The sequence below is a fragment of the Carassius gibelio genome, chromosome B16 (genome assembly GCF_023724105.1).
Source record: "Carassius gibelio isolate Cgi1373 ecotype wild population from Czech Republic chromosome B16, carGib1.2-hapl.c, whole genome shotgun sequence".
Lineage (NCBI taxonomy): Eukaryota > Metazoa > Chordata > Actinopteri > Cypriniformes > Cyprinidae > Carassius > Carassius gibelio.
This window is the reverse complement of record NC_068411.1, coordinates 26776108-26789408: the sequence shown is the minus strand read 5'-3', so window position 1 is coordinate 26789408 and position 13301 is coordinate 26776108. Positions and strand designations below refer to the sequence as shown.

Below are 13301 nucleotides of genomic sequence, written 5' to 3'. Positions count from 1 at the left end.
CAGCTGGGGGTCTGCTGTGCAGCTCAACACTACCGCTCCCCGCTGCCACGAAGGCGTGACGTCCCATTAACGCTGATGGTCAAGACGGGTGGCATGTGTGTGTCCCTCCCAGCGGGGGCCGCAGTAAACACATGTCGACTAGCCGCAACCAATATGCAGTAACCTGACGACGTGAGCACTGCTCTCGGTGAGAATGTTTGCTCAACGCTCTCTTTTAAATCTGCAATCAGAATATTAACACGATTTTTTTACCAAGAGTGAACTAATCTGTGCCGCTTCCCATGAAAAGTAGATCGAATTCTATTTTTATTTTTTCCATAATAATGCATGTACACAAAATGTGTAATTTCAAGCTAAATATATTTATTTTCCGCTGCTGGATGCTTGCTTTTCATCCAAAAATGCTTTTGCAACATTCATGTGATGTGTAAACAAAGTTTGGGCTTGACGTTAAACTGATGAGCGGATGTGTTTTTAATGCTAATTCTCATCACAGCTGTTGCTGTAAACACAGTAAATTAAAGCTTTTGTCAGTGGGATTCTCAAATCGGCAAATGAAAAGTACTTCTAAAGGGATTTGTCAAAATCAGCTTTTAATTGTTAAATAAACATCACATTTTGACTATTATAAATCATTCAGTATTATAAACACATTTCTGTATCTGATGGGAGTTAGAAACCTGAAGTGTTTTGAGCTGGAATTTCTAATATTGAGAAGGAATTTCATATTTATTTTGTTCTGTCATTCAAGATAGTCAGGAATTACTGTACTCTCTCTGTCATAGTTTACTATATGATACTGCACTAATGCAATAATGCATTTCACACCACAATGTAACGGTGTACTACACTACTCTACACAGTACTATAGTGCATTACACGAATGCATATATTTTATAATTTTATGCTAATATCAATGCTGTCATTTTATTTACTTGAATTTTTCCACAAATGTGCATCCCATCTGCAAAGAATTCAAGCATGTGTACAATAATTCTCATTTATGCTTTAGAAAATACTGTAAAACAGTCACTGCAAGACAATGAAATTGTTGAAATGCTTACAAAAAACTGTCTTTTCGGGAAAACAAGGAGGGGACAAGTAGCTGTGTGTCTGAGATTGGTCTCGTGTGGTTTTGGGATGAGCAGAGTGAGCTCTGATAGGTCAGATCTGTATTCCAGCATGGGAACAGTGCCCCCTTATGGCCATACACAGTGATTGTTGACATTGGGACAGAAAATATTAGTCTGATGGCCTATCAGTAACACGAGTCCCTTATTTAGAGTTGTTGTATTTAGATTTTTTTTGTTCTTCATAATTAATAACTGAGGTTGGAAGTTTAGATGTACATTCACAAGTAGTTCAAAATTAGTGTCAACAAAGAAATACCTACCATATTTCATTGCTGTATTGGGTTCAGTCTTAACCAGGCAAGGTTTTTTGCCATCATGAAATACAACCCATTTTACTTCCATAATCTGATGCATTTCCAAGTGAAACACAATTCTCAACTTGAAAGAATGTTAAGAGGGAATTGATTTTATCCATTGGGATTGATTTGAATTAGAAATTACTCCACATGGTAAACCACTTACACTCATAATGACCTTTAATGAAGCAAAAAGTATGAATTTTTTCATTTGATTTTTTTTTTTTTTAACTTTGTTGGTGGTTTTAGGACCTCTGTGTTTGTTTCCTTTTCATTTAGGTTTTTGAGGACGAAAAATAAATGAGCAACTATTCAGTCGCTTGTTGTTTGCTGGTAAAAGATTATTTTTAAAGCTTTTATTTTGATATAGAAACAAAACTGGAAGTCTTATGTGTTTTTAACTACTTGAAGTTTAAAAGTTTCAGAATACTTCATACTTGACTTTTAGCAGCTTGCTAGTAAAGCTAAGTTATGAGATGCATTTTATTTTATTTTTATTTTTTTGCTCCGGCTATAGTGAATGAATTACTGGATGTCTGAAGGTAAAAGCTGCCTGATCTTTCTGGAAGGATGATATAAAATGTAAACATCAAATACACCTTTATTGTCACAAAATATAAAGGATGCATTTGCCTTCCTTTGTCCCAGATTCATTTTTGGCAGTGCCATTTCTGGTGTAGCGTTAAGGTTTGTGCTCCACAGTCCACACCGCCGTTACGGCTTCTGATGCAGCCGTTTGTCTGGACAGATGGGAGAAACAAACACGGATATGTTTAACTATGCATTTTACAGCAAACTATTAAAGTCTTTCACTATTTACACATGCAAACATTTGAGTAGCTGTCCTCCGGCCAGTTCATTAGCCAGCCCTTCTGTCGTCTTTTGCCATGAAAAGACAGCGAGAGAAAGCAGACGAGAGCTAGAAAGGGTTGTTTCGCTCGATCTTTTAAAGTAATTCCAAAGTGCTCATGCCCTGTGTTTTGAGGGCTTCGGTCTGCGGCTCATCCTGGTGCGTCTGATTAGAAAGGCACAGACTTACACGTGTAATTGCATGATGCTGAACCCTCCTGTAATTCCTTTATGTGGACATCTTTAAGTAAGTGTTTAAAAGCATCATTAGTGCGAACGAGGGGGGAGTTTGGGCCGCGAGGACAAGCCAGCGCTAGTGGATTCTATAGCGGGGGAGATTGTATGAAAGAAGTTATCTGGACTGTGTACAGGATACCGGGTTTTGATTGTTTTAATGAAGCAGCTGGCTTATTGTGTGTCCTTAATTCCTCCATTGTTTTTGGAATATGTCATAGTTCTTTATTCTTTTATCAGGTGCGCTGCAGGAGGACAGAAACAATAGGCTTCATTGCGACTGCGTTGGCCGCGGCACAAAGGCCTTCTGCTGCAGACAGCTCACAGGCAAAAGCAGCACGGCGCTGGCTACGCTTTTCAGCCGGGGTCCCGTGTCTCCTGCGCGTGCACTCTCGCTTTAGGGCCGCCCATCGACCTGTGTATTTCAGTGTGTGAATTTACAATGGCAAAGACAGGAAGTCTTCATCCCAACTGTGGGTGTTCTTTAAGGTGGACTTTCTGACCCTGCGAGCATGAAGTCGGGATTTTTTTGACATCGAATATAGGCATAGTACTCTGATTATTTCTGCATTATTTAAAAGACTCATTATGCTGCACAGTATGCTAATTTTCTACTACTTTTGCCAAAAATGTACAAAATACATTCCCTTTATCCCACAATGCAAAGCGCGATCATTTTCAGAGTGATGGACAACTGCAAATAACATTATGCATTTTTTTCTTTCTCTGTTTTGTACTAGACTGTCAAAAGTTAAGAATGTTAGATTAGATTAAAAATACAAACATTTTATATACAAGATGATAATGGGCAGCTGTGATTTTTAACTGGTAGGTTCCAAGTATGTTCTGAAATTTGTATTGGAAATGCTAAATACTAATAATAAAAAATGCAACTAACCATATAATTATGGATAGTAAACTACATAGGCAAATCAGCATTTAATAGGCAGGAGAAAGCATTTCCCTCATGGTTTGCTCGTCCATCCAGTGCACAGTATTTTCATCTGTCATTAGTTGCTGAAAATATGAAAACATCAAAGTTTAGAGAAACGTAGGAACTACATTTTGATTGTAAACAATATATAGACTTTTTCGTATTTTAATGTTATATATTATATTCTCCTTTTTTATTATAAATCAGTTCTGTATTTCTTCATGTATTTAAAAAATGTCATTATAATAATTTAGAATTAGCAGATATTTGTTGACATTAATAATAATATATTTATAATTACTATACTTGTAATAATTCCCATTTTTAAAGCATATTCTTATTTTATATTGTACAATGTAACACATTTTAATTATTAACAATTAATATTAACTTTTTTTAAATAAATTTGTTGATGAAAACCTTCAACTGAAGAAAAAAAAGCACAAATGAAAATTATAAATGTTGCATATATATATTATATAAACTAATATAATTGAGAAAAGCACTTTAAAATTAAAAAGAACATTTAAATATGAACCTAAAAGCTAATTCTACATATTAATAAATTCTGCGATATTATATAAGCAATACTAAAATAACACTTGTATAATACTGTATGTGATTTGTATGTTGGATTGCCACTTGATGTCTGATGTAGAATCTTAAAACCTGAAGCAAAACGAGTTGAAAACCACTGCTGAAGAACTCACCTTGCAGCTGCAGAAACATCAGCATTGGAGAAGGACATGACAGCAACACAAATATTGTTCTGATTTTTATTATACCTCATTTCTGGGCTGTCTAAAAGTTTGCCAGTCATCTGTTTTGACATCACAACTCACGGGCCATCCCACAATGCAGCAGTGCCCTGCATAGGCTACATCACATTTCTGCCTTCTTTTTTGTGTAAGTAATGAGTTCTTCATGCAACTTCCAGCAGTACTCTGAGCAGGCAGAGATGACCTGCGCCCTCCTGCTGGTGCAGGTGACAGTTGTGATCTGCGCTGATGGCGACGGCAGTTTTTGTTATTTTAATTAGGAGATAAGGAAGGAGAGAGCCTCTCCAGGCAGTGTGTGGTGTGTGACAGAATCCCGTTGATGAAGAGGACCAGTCTCTCCCCGCTGCAGATTCACACCATGATAAGCTGCTCTTTCAGGCAGCAGTCACACATTTCTAACACAGAAGCTTTCGCAGTCAGCGCCTGCATAGAAAGCCATTTATTCTCCAACTTTCTTCTTTTTATATATCTGATCTGATTGTATGATATCTTTAATTTTTGAGCACCCCTTGGTTAATAGAGTGATTATTAAATCATTTCATCCTAAGATTTCTCCTTCTATGTGTGCTTATTAGGTTATTTTTATTAGACGGCTATTAGTTGAATAGTCAATGAGTCAAATGACTTGCACTGTGCAGTATCATTCTTTCAGACCTTTTCAGGAATTTCAGTTCCATTTCTTTTTCTCTCCATACCTTTCCAACAGCTGCTCTTCTTCTCTGAAGCTCCGTCAGTGTGTTTGCACATCTCTAACTGAGAGCTTGAATTAATTGTCCAGCTTCCCTACTGAAACAATGTCCTAATTCTGCCATTTAGAATCTGCGCATCATAGTTTGTTGTTATCTCCGAAGCCAGATTTTTTGGTAAATAGTCATATTTAAAACTTTAATCTTTTGAATGGCAAATGAAGTGTGGATGAAATCCATGCATGTGCGATGATAAATGCCATCTGAGCATAAACCCTTCACTGACTTCCCGTCCATCCCTCCCTACTTTTCTTTTCTGAATGTATTCAGAGAGTGTTTGATCTGAACTCAAATGTTAGATGAACAGTAGACCGTAAATATTTACCATCCCTTTAGAGTAATATGATTAATTAAAGATGAAGTGCCTAACATTATGAAAACTGCAAAAAGAGTGATTTTTTTTTTTTTTTTGGAATACTCCCCAAATTCCTTTACTTGAATTTAAGGCGATCTGCAGGGCATTTTCAAGTTTAATTATAATACCTGTACTATTTCCAGTAAACGTAGCGTTTGATGCAAAAAATAATAAAATACATTTGTGTGGAAAATGTATAATCATTTATATCATTTTTATAAAATAATATTCAAATAAATGTTCAATAATGCAAGCAAAAATGATAGAATAAAAACTATTCTAAACAACAATTTAGAATTTTAAATATAATACTAAAGACTAAACTTCAAACATTTGGGGTTGGTTAGATTGTTGGTCTCTTATGATCACCAAGGCTGCATTTATTTGATAAAAAAAGAGAAACAAATACAGTAAAAATGGTTAAATATAATAAACATTTTAAAATAACAGTTTTCTATTTTAATAAATTTGAAAATGTAATTTATTCCTGTGAAGGCACAGATGAATTTTCAGCATCATTACTCCAGTCTTCAGTGAAATCGTTCTAATATGCTGATTTGATGCTTAAGAAACATTTTAAAAAGAAACTTTGATGAATAGCAAGTTCAAAATAACATTTATTAGAAATATTTTGACTGCTGCAAATTATTTGCATGCATTATTTGCACTGATGTAATTTTTAAATATAAAGACATGAATTTTATTGACTTAAAATTACACACTTCATCTTTAAAGAATCTTGAGTAATTCATTCTCTTTTAACTTAATTTAAATGCATCATAAACACTGACCAAATTACTCCATGTTTAAAACCATTTTTACATGTCAAACATTTGCATACTTTTTAAACTGAAGTGTCTAAACGCAGCAGTGCTAATGTGTGTTTTCTTGTCTCACGCAGGTGGTCAGTTGTGGTGCACCACGACCAAGAACATGATGGAAGGTGAAGAGCTGGTGGCATTCGCAGTGGACTTTGATTCTCGATTGCAGGCGGTCAGTCACATGTCTCTCGGTGAGGGCATGTACCCAGCACGCCTTCTGGACACCATCCAGCTCCTGCCCCAGCAAGCTGCCATGGCCTCCATATTACCTACAGCTATAGTCAACAGTAAGCCCTGCTTCTGTTTACACACAAGCTCAATAACTGTCCACAGGCATCATAAACATGTATGCAGCGAATCAAAATGAATAACGGTCAACATACTTTTACAATGAGGCCGTATGGTTGAGTCTCGCCTTGGCCACAATATTGCCGCATATGGGGTCTCACCTGTTCCCGCGGCTGCACTGTTGAGCTTTCTAGCCAATCGTTTGAGCCAGTTCAGAACATGTTACACACGCATTTATTACACTGAAAACAGAGGATGCTGGAGTTATTCACAGATTAACCTCTGCTGGAGGAACGTGATGTTCTGCCCTTCAGTTTAGGGGTACAGTAAACATATCTGGACTCTGACCAACCTTGTAATTGCAAAATTCAAGCCATTTGCAAATACTTTGTTTGTTGACTTTATCAGGGAAGTCTAGAGTTCAGCTTGACACAGAGGATGCTGCTAGCAGATGGTGCAATGTTTTCATTTGCCCTTGAGGAAAGGGCACAAGCCTACTGGAAGCATCTCTGTTGCCATGCAACATCACAGCAGAAATGTCATTTAAAGCTGTTATTTGAGCCGTGCATGTGAACTGATCATTTAACACTACAGATATATCCCCTATAGGAATGGGATTTGTAAGGAATTAGTTCTACTTCCACTTTTGAAGAAGTATAAAAAGGAAATGCCATTCCATAGCCTAATGTTGAGAATTTCAATAATAAATTTACTTCTTTGCAAAAGGCGTTTGCACCTTTTGACTAGTAAGTCTTTTTAGACGCAGCATAAATGCTACTGATAAAGCTCACAATGTGTCAAATTAAACACTCAGCAGTTTGCCTTCACATGCCTGTCTCTGTGTTTCAGAGGACATCTTCCCCTGTAAAGCATGTGGGATATGGTACAGGAGTGAGAGGAACCTTCAGGCCCACCTGATGTATTACTGCAGTGGGCGGCAGAGGGAACCCGATAACATCTCTGAAGAGACCGACGCCAGTTCCCACCAAACTCCCAATATCTGCCCTTTCCCGCAATGCAACAAGAGCTTCAGCAACCCTCGTGCTCTGGAGATGCACTTGAGCTCACACAGTAGTGAGTATGATGGTTTCATAAGTTCAATGCATTTTGACAGTTAGAAAAATAGTTATTTCTGACCGTCATTGCACATTTAGCTCACTCATCACCCATTCCTATTTTGCAGCTATTATGTTTAGGTAGGTAGTACAAGGGTAGAATAATCATTAAATATTAAAATGTTATCAAATTAAATGTTTTCATATTATTTAAAACCCAGCCAACCTGGAAATGAATGATGATGATTGTTATTAGTTCAGTTTAGTTTAATTTCTCTTTTACTATCTCCTTAAATTTGTCTTGAGCAAATCAAACATGCAACAATACACTTATTTATTTACACTCTTACACAATCCTAATAATTGACCAACATTACATATTACCCCGTCACATTACCCTCAACCACACAACAATTTCAGTAACTTATTATATACAAATTTTATGCATAATGAAATTAGAGAAAATGTTTACCTAATCATCTTACAATTTGGTACCTTATACAGTATCTCCTGCCTGAGGGCATCAGCTCATACTCCTTGTGGAGAATATGGCTGTGGGTCACCAATCATTTTTAGACTTCCAGACCTCTCAAAAATTTCCAGAAGAGAAAATGGGAACAACAAAAATTATTTTTCCTGCTGTTCTAACCACATATTGAAGTTGTGATCTAAGTTTAATTCAAATTGCCAAATCATATTGTAAAACCATAATAGATAATAGATTATAGATTCAAAATCTGATGACTTGATGACTCCATTGCAGACTCAGATTTGTGGCCATTATATCAGAGAAAGTTTAATTAATTTAATTTAATGATTGATAATTATAATGATATTAATAGTATTATTTTATATTAATGTTATAGTATTAGTTATATACATATGTAATAAATATAAAAAATAATTTAATAATAGAATAGAATAATATGTTATATACATACAAAATAAATACATAGTTAAGATAAATTATTAACAATATATGTACTTCACATTCACTGCCATTTTAGGTTGTTTGATCTGCAACAGCCAAAAGCTTGCTTATGTTCATATTAAAATGAACAAAAATTCTATATTTGCATGTAAAAAATCAACAATAACAGTTTTAGCCATTCATTAAGGTTCAAAAGGAACCAAATGCTAAAGCAGACACAATGTAAAATTAGTGGAAATGCAAGATGAACAATGAACAAAAAAAATTTTTCTTTCTTTCTCACAGGTGTCAAAATGGAAGAGTCTCTTCCCCCAGGCACCAGCTTGAAATGCACAATCTGTAACTTCACAGCAGATTCACTCCTTACATTCCAGCACCACATCCTTTCACACCTGTCACAGGCAGCCTTCAGATGCAATCACTGCCACATCAGCTTCCAGAACCACAGGGAACTGCTGCAGCATCAAGACTTGCACGGACACTCCGGGAAGATTCGCAGGGAGAGTGACAGTGAGAACTCCCCAAGAGGAGGAGAGGAAAGCCTACAGGCTGCACGAGCAGAACTTTTGGGCAGGAAGGATGTGGTTATGCAAAGTCCCAAGAGCACACCTAACAAGGCCAACAGTCCTGATGGAGAACTCGAAAGACTGGAGAAAAAACCTACCCTCGGCCTGCAAAAGGGAGAAAGTCACCCAGGAAGCAAGGCTAGTTTCTCTTACACCAGAATCAAGTCGGAACCCTCTAGTCCACGGCTAGCCTCCTCGCCGGTCCAGCACAACATGGGCCCAACTTTCCCCATGGGTCCATTCCTGTCACAGTTTGCTTTCTCCCAGGACATTTCTGTGGTACCACAAGCATCTGAGATTCTAGCCAAAATGTCAGAGCTGGTGCATCGCAGGCTACGCCATGGAGGGAACAGCTACCCTCCAGTCATCTACAGTCCTCTCATGCCAAAAGGAGCAACCTGCTTTGAATGCAACATCACTTTCAATAATCTAGACAACTACTTAGTTCACAAGAAGCACTACTGCAACAGTCGCTGGCAGCACATGGCGAAGTCTCCAGACTTCTCCAGTGTTCCGGACAAGGTGTCGGATGCCATAAGTCCAAACAGTGGCCACACTTCGGTCGGTATGCTCCCTGGGTGCCTTCCATCAGAAACCGACAGTCATCTCGTGACAACAGCTTGCTTGAATTCATCCGTTTTGGATATTATGAACGCTGGTGGGAAAGTGCCAGAAAAAGACCTTCCTGGGCAAGTAAAGAAGGTTACTACACCAACAGGAGTTGAGGAACGGCTCGGAGGAAAACAGCCTGAGGTGAAGAGTCCCAGCACGTCTTTGGTGGACGGTGACAACGACCCAAACAAGACCACCTGTGAAGCATGCAACATCACCTTCAGCCGGCATGAAACGTTCATGGTTCACAAGCAGTACTATTGCGCCACTCGCCATGACCCACCCATGAAACGAATGTCTGCAAAGGTGCCTGCCATGCAGCGGACCATGAGAACACGCAAGCGGAGGAAGATGTACGAGATGTGTCTACCTGACCAAGACCAACGGCAACCCATGGGGCCACAGCCGGGATTTTTGGGCATGCCCAATCTAGGGAATCCCTGTACATCCCAGGAAACGGTAGAAAGTCTGGCTGACCGCTTCCATCCACGATGTGACATCTTTCCAAGCCTTGTCCCGAAACACTTAGATGCTTCTCTAACCGTCTCCAAGCCTATTCTTGCCCCCAAAGGTAACACTATTGCAGAGCCACAGGAACTAGATGCTCCGATAGATCTGAGCAAAAAGTGCTCACCTCTTCCAGACAAGTCATGCAACTCCCCCAAAAGACTCTTGGACTATCACGAATGTACCGTGTGCAAGATCAGTTTTAACAAAGTGGAGAACTACCTTGCCCATAAACAGAACTTTTGTCCTTTCACATGTGCTCAGCATGGCGAGATCAGCAGTCTGGAGCAGCCGATGTTCCCGGGTGTCAAGAGCGAAGGCAATAATTCAGAAGACATCTATGATAAGAGTTCTGTGAAATGTGAGAAAAACGGTGGCAAGTTGATGGTGCAAAACGGAAGCATGTTTCCACCACAACTCGGGCCGGCGACGGATCTGAAAGCTTTCAGTGATTCATCGCTCATGACTTCGAAAGATGAGAACAAGAACATGTTTTTGCCTCACTGTCTCTATCCTGGAGCAATAAAGAAGATGAAAGGTACAGAGCCGATATCACCATATTTCGGGATTAAAAGCACCGACTACCTGGCAGGGAGTCTCGTTATGCAGGGTGAGGCGGTCGAACAGGAGCAAAGCAGCAACGGTGCAGGTGAGACGGGCACAGAACCACCTGCGGCCAATGGCTGCCCCCATCCCGGCAAGGAGCCGCTGCCCCTGCTGCCCAAAAACAGGGGCATGGTGATTGTCAACGGTGCTCATAAAGAAGATCGCCAGACACCAGAAACACCCCAGCAAGAGAATCAGCCTCACAACACCTCATCACCAGAGGAACAAACCTCTCCCACATGGGGAGCCGAGAATCCTCCCGACCCAAACGAGAATGTATCGCCAACTTCGAAATCGCCTGTGGAGGAATCCGCACCCGCCGGAAAAGGCATAAATGGGTCAGCGCCGCCAGCCGGCAGTGGGAAGTATTGCCGCCTCTGTGACATCCAGTTCAATAACTTGTCAAACTTTATCACTCACAAGAAGTTTTACTGCTCATCACATGCCGCCGAGCATGTGAAATGAAATTCGCTCTTCTTCCCTCGTCTTTTTTGGGTACACGGTCGTGTCTGAAATAGTGCATCATGCAGTTTTATATACTGCTTGTGGACAATCAAGAGAAGCTTCTTCTTTCGTTATTTGAAGACTTAATGCAAAATAATGAAGAAAAAAAATCCAAGTGTAATATTGGTGCCACTTTCACCTTTTATTTATTTTACAATCAGTATTAATAGAAGTAGTGCTCTTAATTTAAATTCAAAGAAAGTTTATATCAGAGTTGTTTGTAATGTTAATGTATAGTCATTCTTGTGTAGCAGACATATTGTTTACAATGTACGTTAGGTTCAAGGAGACCATAGGCACAGGATACAAAACTGAAATGCGATTTAGACCCAACAATAGCTACTGGAGCACTTGTGTATTCTTATTTGCTGGTACAGTTTTTTGTATATGTCCAAATGTCACTTGCAGTATGATTCTCTTGACTTCAGCCTTAAAACAGTTCGGAGGGATAACCAGGCACAACGCTGCAGCTCATGTTTTGGCATATACTGTACACATGGCTTTGCATATATATATGTTGCTGTTTGTCTGTCTTTTCTTGGACTCAGAAGTGGATGTTTAAATGAGGATGGCAGCATTCTTGTATAGTACTTGTATTTCTGTTTGCTGATACACCTTGTTCTCCCTTTTTAAAAATTTGCTCTCAGCGCAATACTTTGTATAAAAAATAAAAAAAAAACATAAGGAAAAAAAGGGGGGCGGGAACATTACGGAAAGCAGTATTATAAAGGGGGAAGAGCAGCTATTTCTTACTCCTGAAAAAAAAAAAATAATTGTACAAAAAGCAGGTTTATCAATGGATTATTGATGGGTGGGACAAGGGAATACTGTAAAAATGATCATTCCAATGTCCTTATGTAAGAAAAATATTTCTTAAAAATGTTGTTGCTATGCATGTATATGGATGGAATAAAATTCCAGATCTGTTGGAAATTTTTATTTTGATGTGGTGTCAATTAAACTTCAATCCTCAGGATAAACAGACCATGGTATTGTCTTCTTTCAGCATATCTAACAGAAATATTTACAGGTCTCATCAAAAGGGAAAACATTGGAGTTAGTAGATAAATACTTTTGTGTATAGGTTCAACAAGGAGTGGAGCACACATAATGGTCGATTTCTTACAAAAATACTTTATTTAGAGGTTTTTTCTTTGCACTGAACACTCTTGCATTTTTTGCACCTCTTTGGCCTCTAAATAAAGTATTGTTTGAAAGAAATCTGAAATTAGTGAAATATGACTTCATGACAAGTTTTGTTTACTTAACTTTAATCGCAATAAAAGTACAGTTAAATGCAGTTAAATTATGTCTTCAGCCATTCACCAAAATTTACAATCCATCAACAAAATACAGAGATTTCAGCTTCCTTTGTAAGCAGAAATATGAAGCTGTTATTTGGCCTCTTGCATCACTGCAGAAGAGTATGTGACAGCTGCAGGGAAGGAGCCGTTATTGATCTGTTGTTAAAAGAGAGGCTGCATTTTCTGAAGCATCTCACTGCTTTTGTTGGTTGGACTGCCTTTGTGACACGAGCTTATGCAAATGTTTGATAAGCGAGGATGGATTTTTGTAGATCATGTGACGATCCGCCTCACGAATCTGAATGTGATTGGCACCGGGATAAGAGCGCTCCAAAAACTTGCTCTGAAGTTCAGCAACCACCTGACAGTTAATGAGACGTTCAGCAAAGGATTTGCCTCTGATTAAAACTAACTAAAGTTCAGAAGTGAAGGCAGAAAGTGGGACTGTGAAAGACACTCACTTGGTTGAGATCTGAAGGAAGCTGATCATCAAAGGATTCCCCAGTGATCACATGCACAGATGTCTTGCTGGAGAGAGGCTTATATCTGGAGATCTCTCTGAAGAAGTCAAGGACATTCAAACAGCAGCGTAAATGAAGGCAATTCACACTTAAATATTATTATTATTCATAATTACATAATTACAAGAATAAGTTAATATTACTGGTCTGCAGCAATAATAATTTAATAAAAACCTCAACATTTTATCCCACCAATGTCATTTTAGTATCACTGAGATACTATTATAGCTTTATTAATATTTTAATAGTTTTATTTCTGT

The 13301-nt window shown here is 38.5% G+C and overlaps 2 protein-coding genes across 3 annotated transcripts in view; one reads left to right on the top strand and one right to left on the bottom strand.

The window, feature by feature from the left end:
- The window catches only part of LOC127975139 (zinc finger protein ZFPM2-like), a 144447-nt gene extending 132251 nt beyond the window's left edge, over positions 1-12196 (top strand). For both annotated transcript variants that reach the window (XM_052578960.1, XM_052578961.1), the window contains 3 exons: positions 6228-6434; positions 7285-7509; positions 8707-12196. In XM_052578960.1, coding sequence (XP_052434920.1) covers positions 6228-6434; positions 7285-7509; positions 8707-11177 — 2903 coding nt within the window. In that variant the 3' untranslated portion in view covers positions 11178-12196. The remainder of the gene's footprint in view (positions 1-6227; positions 6435-7284; positions 7510-8706) is intronic.
- Positions 12197-12470: 274 nt separating this feature from the next.
- Positions 12471-13301, bottom strand: part of si:dkey-122a22.2 (uncharacterized) — an 18947-nt gene continuing 18116 nt past the window's right edge. The window contains exons 10-11 of the mRNA XM_052578962.1: positions 12982-13078; positions 12471-12881 (exon numbers count right to left, since the gene is read on the bottom strand). Coding sequence (XP_052434922.1) covers positions 12714-12881; positions 12982-13078 — 265 coding nt within the window. The 3' untranslated portion in view covers positions 12471-12713. The remainder of the gene's footprint in view (positions 12882-12981; positions 13079-13301) is intronic.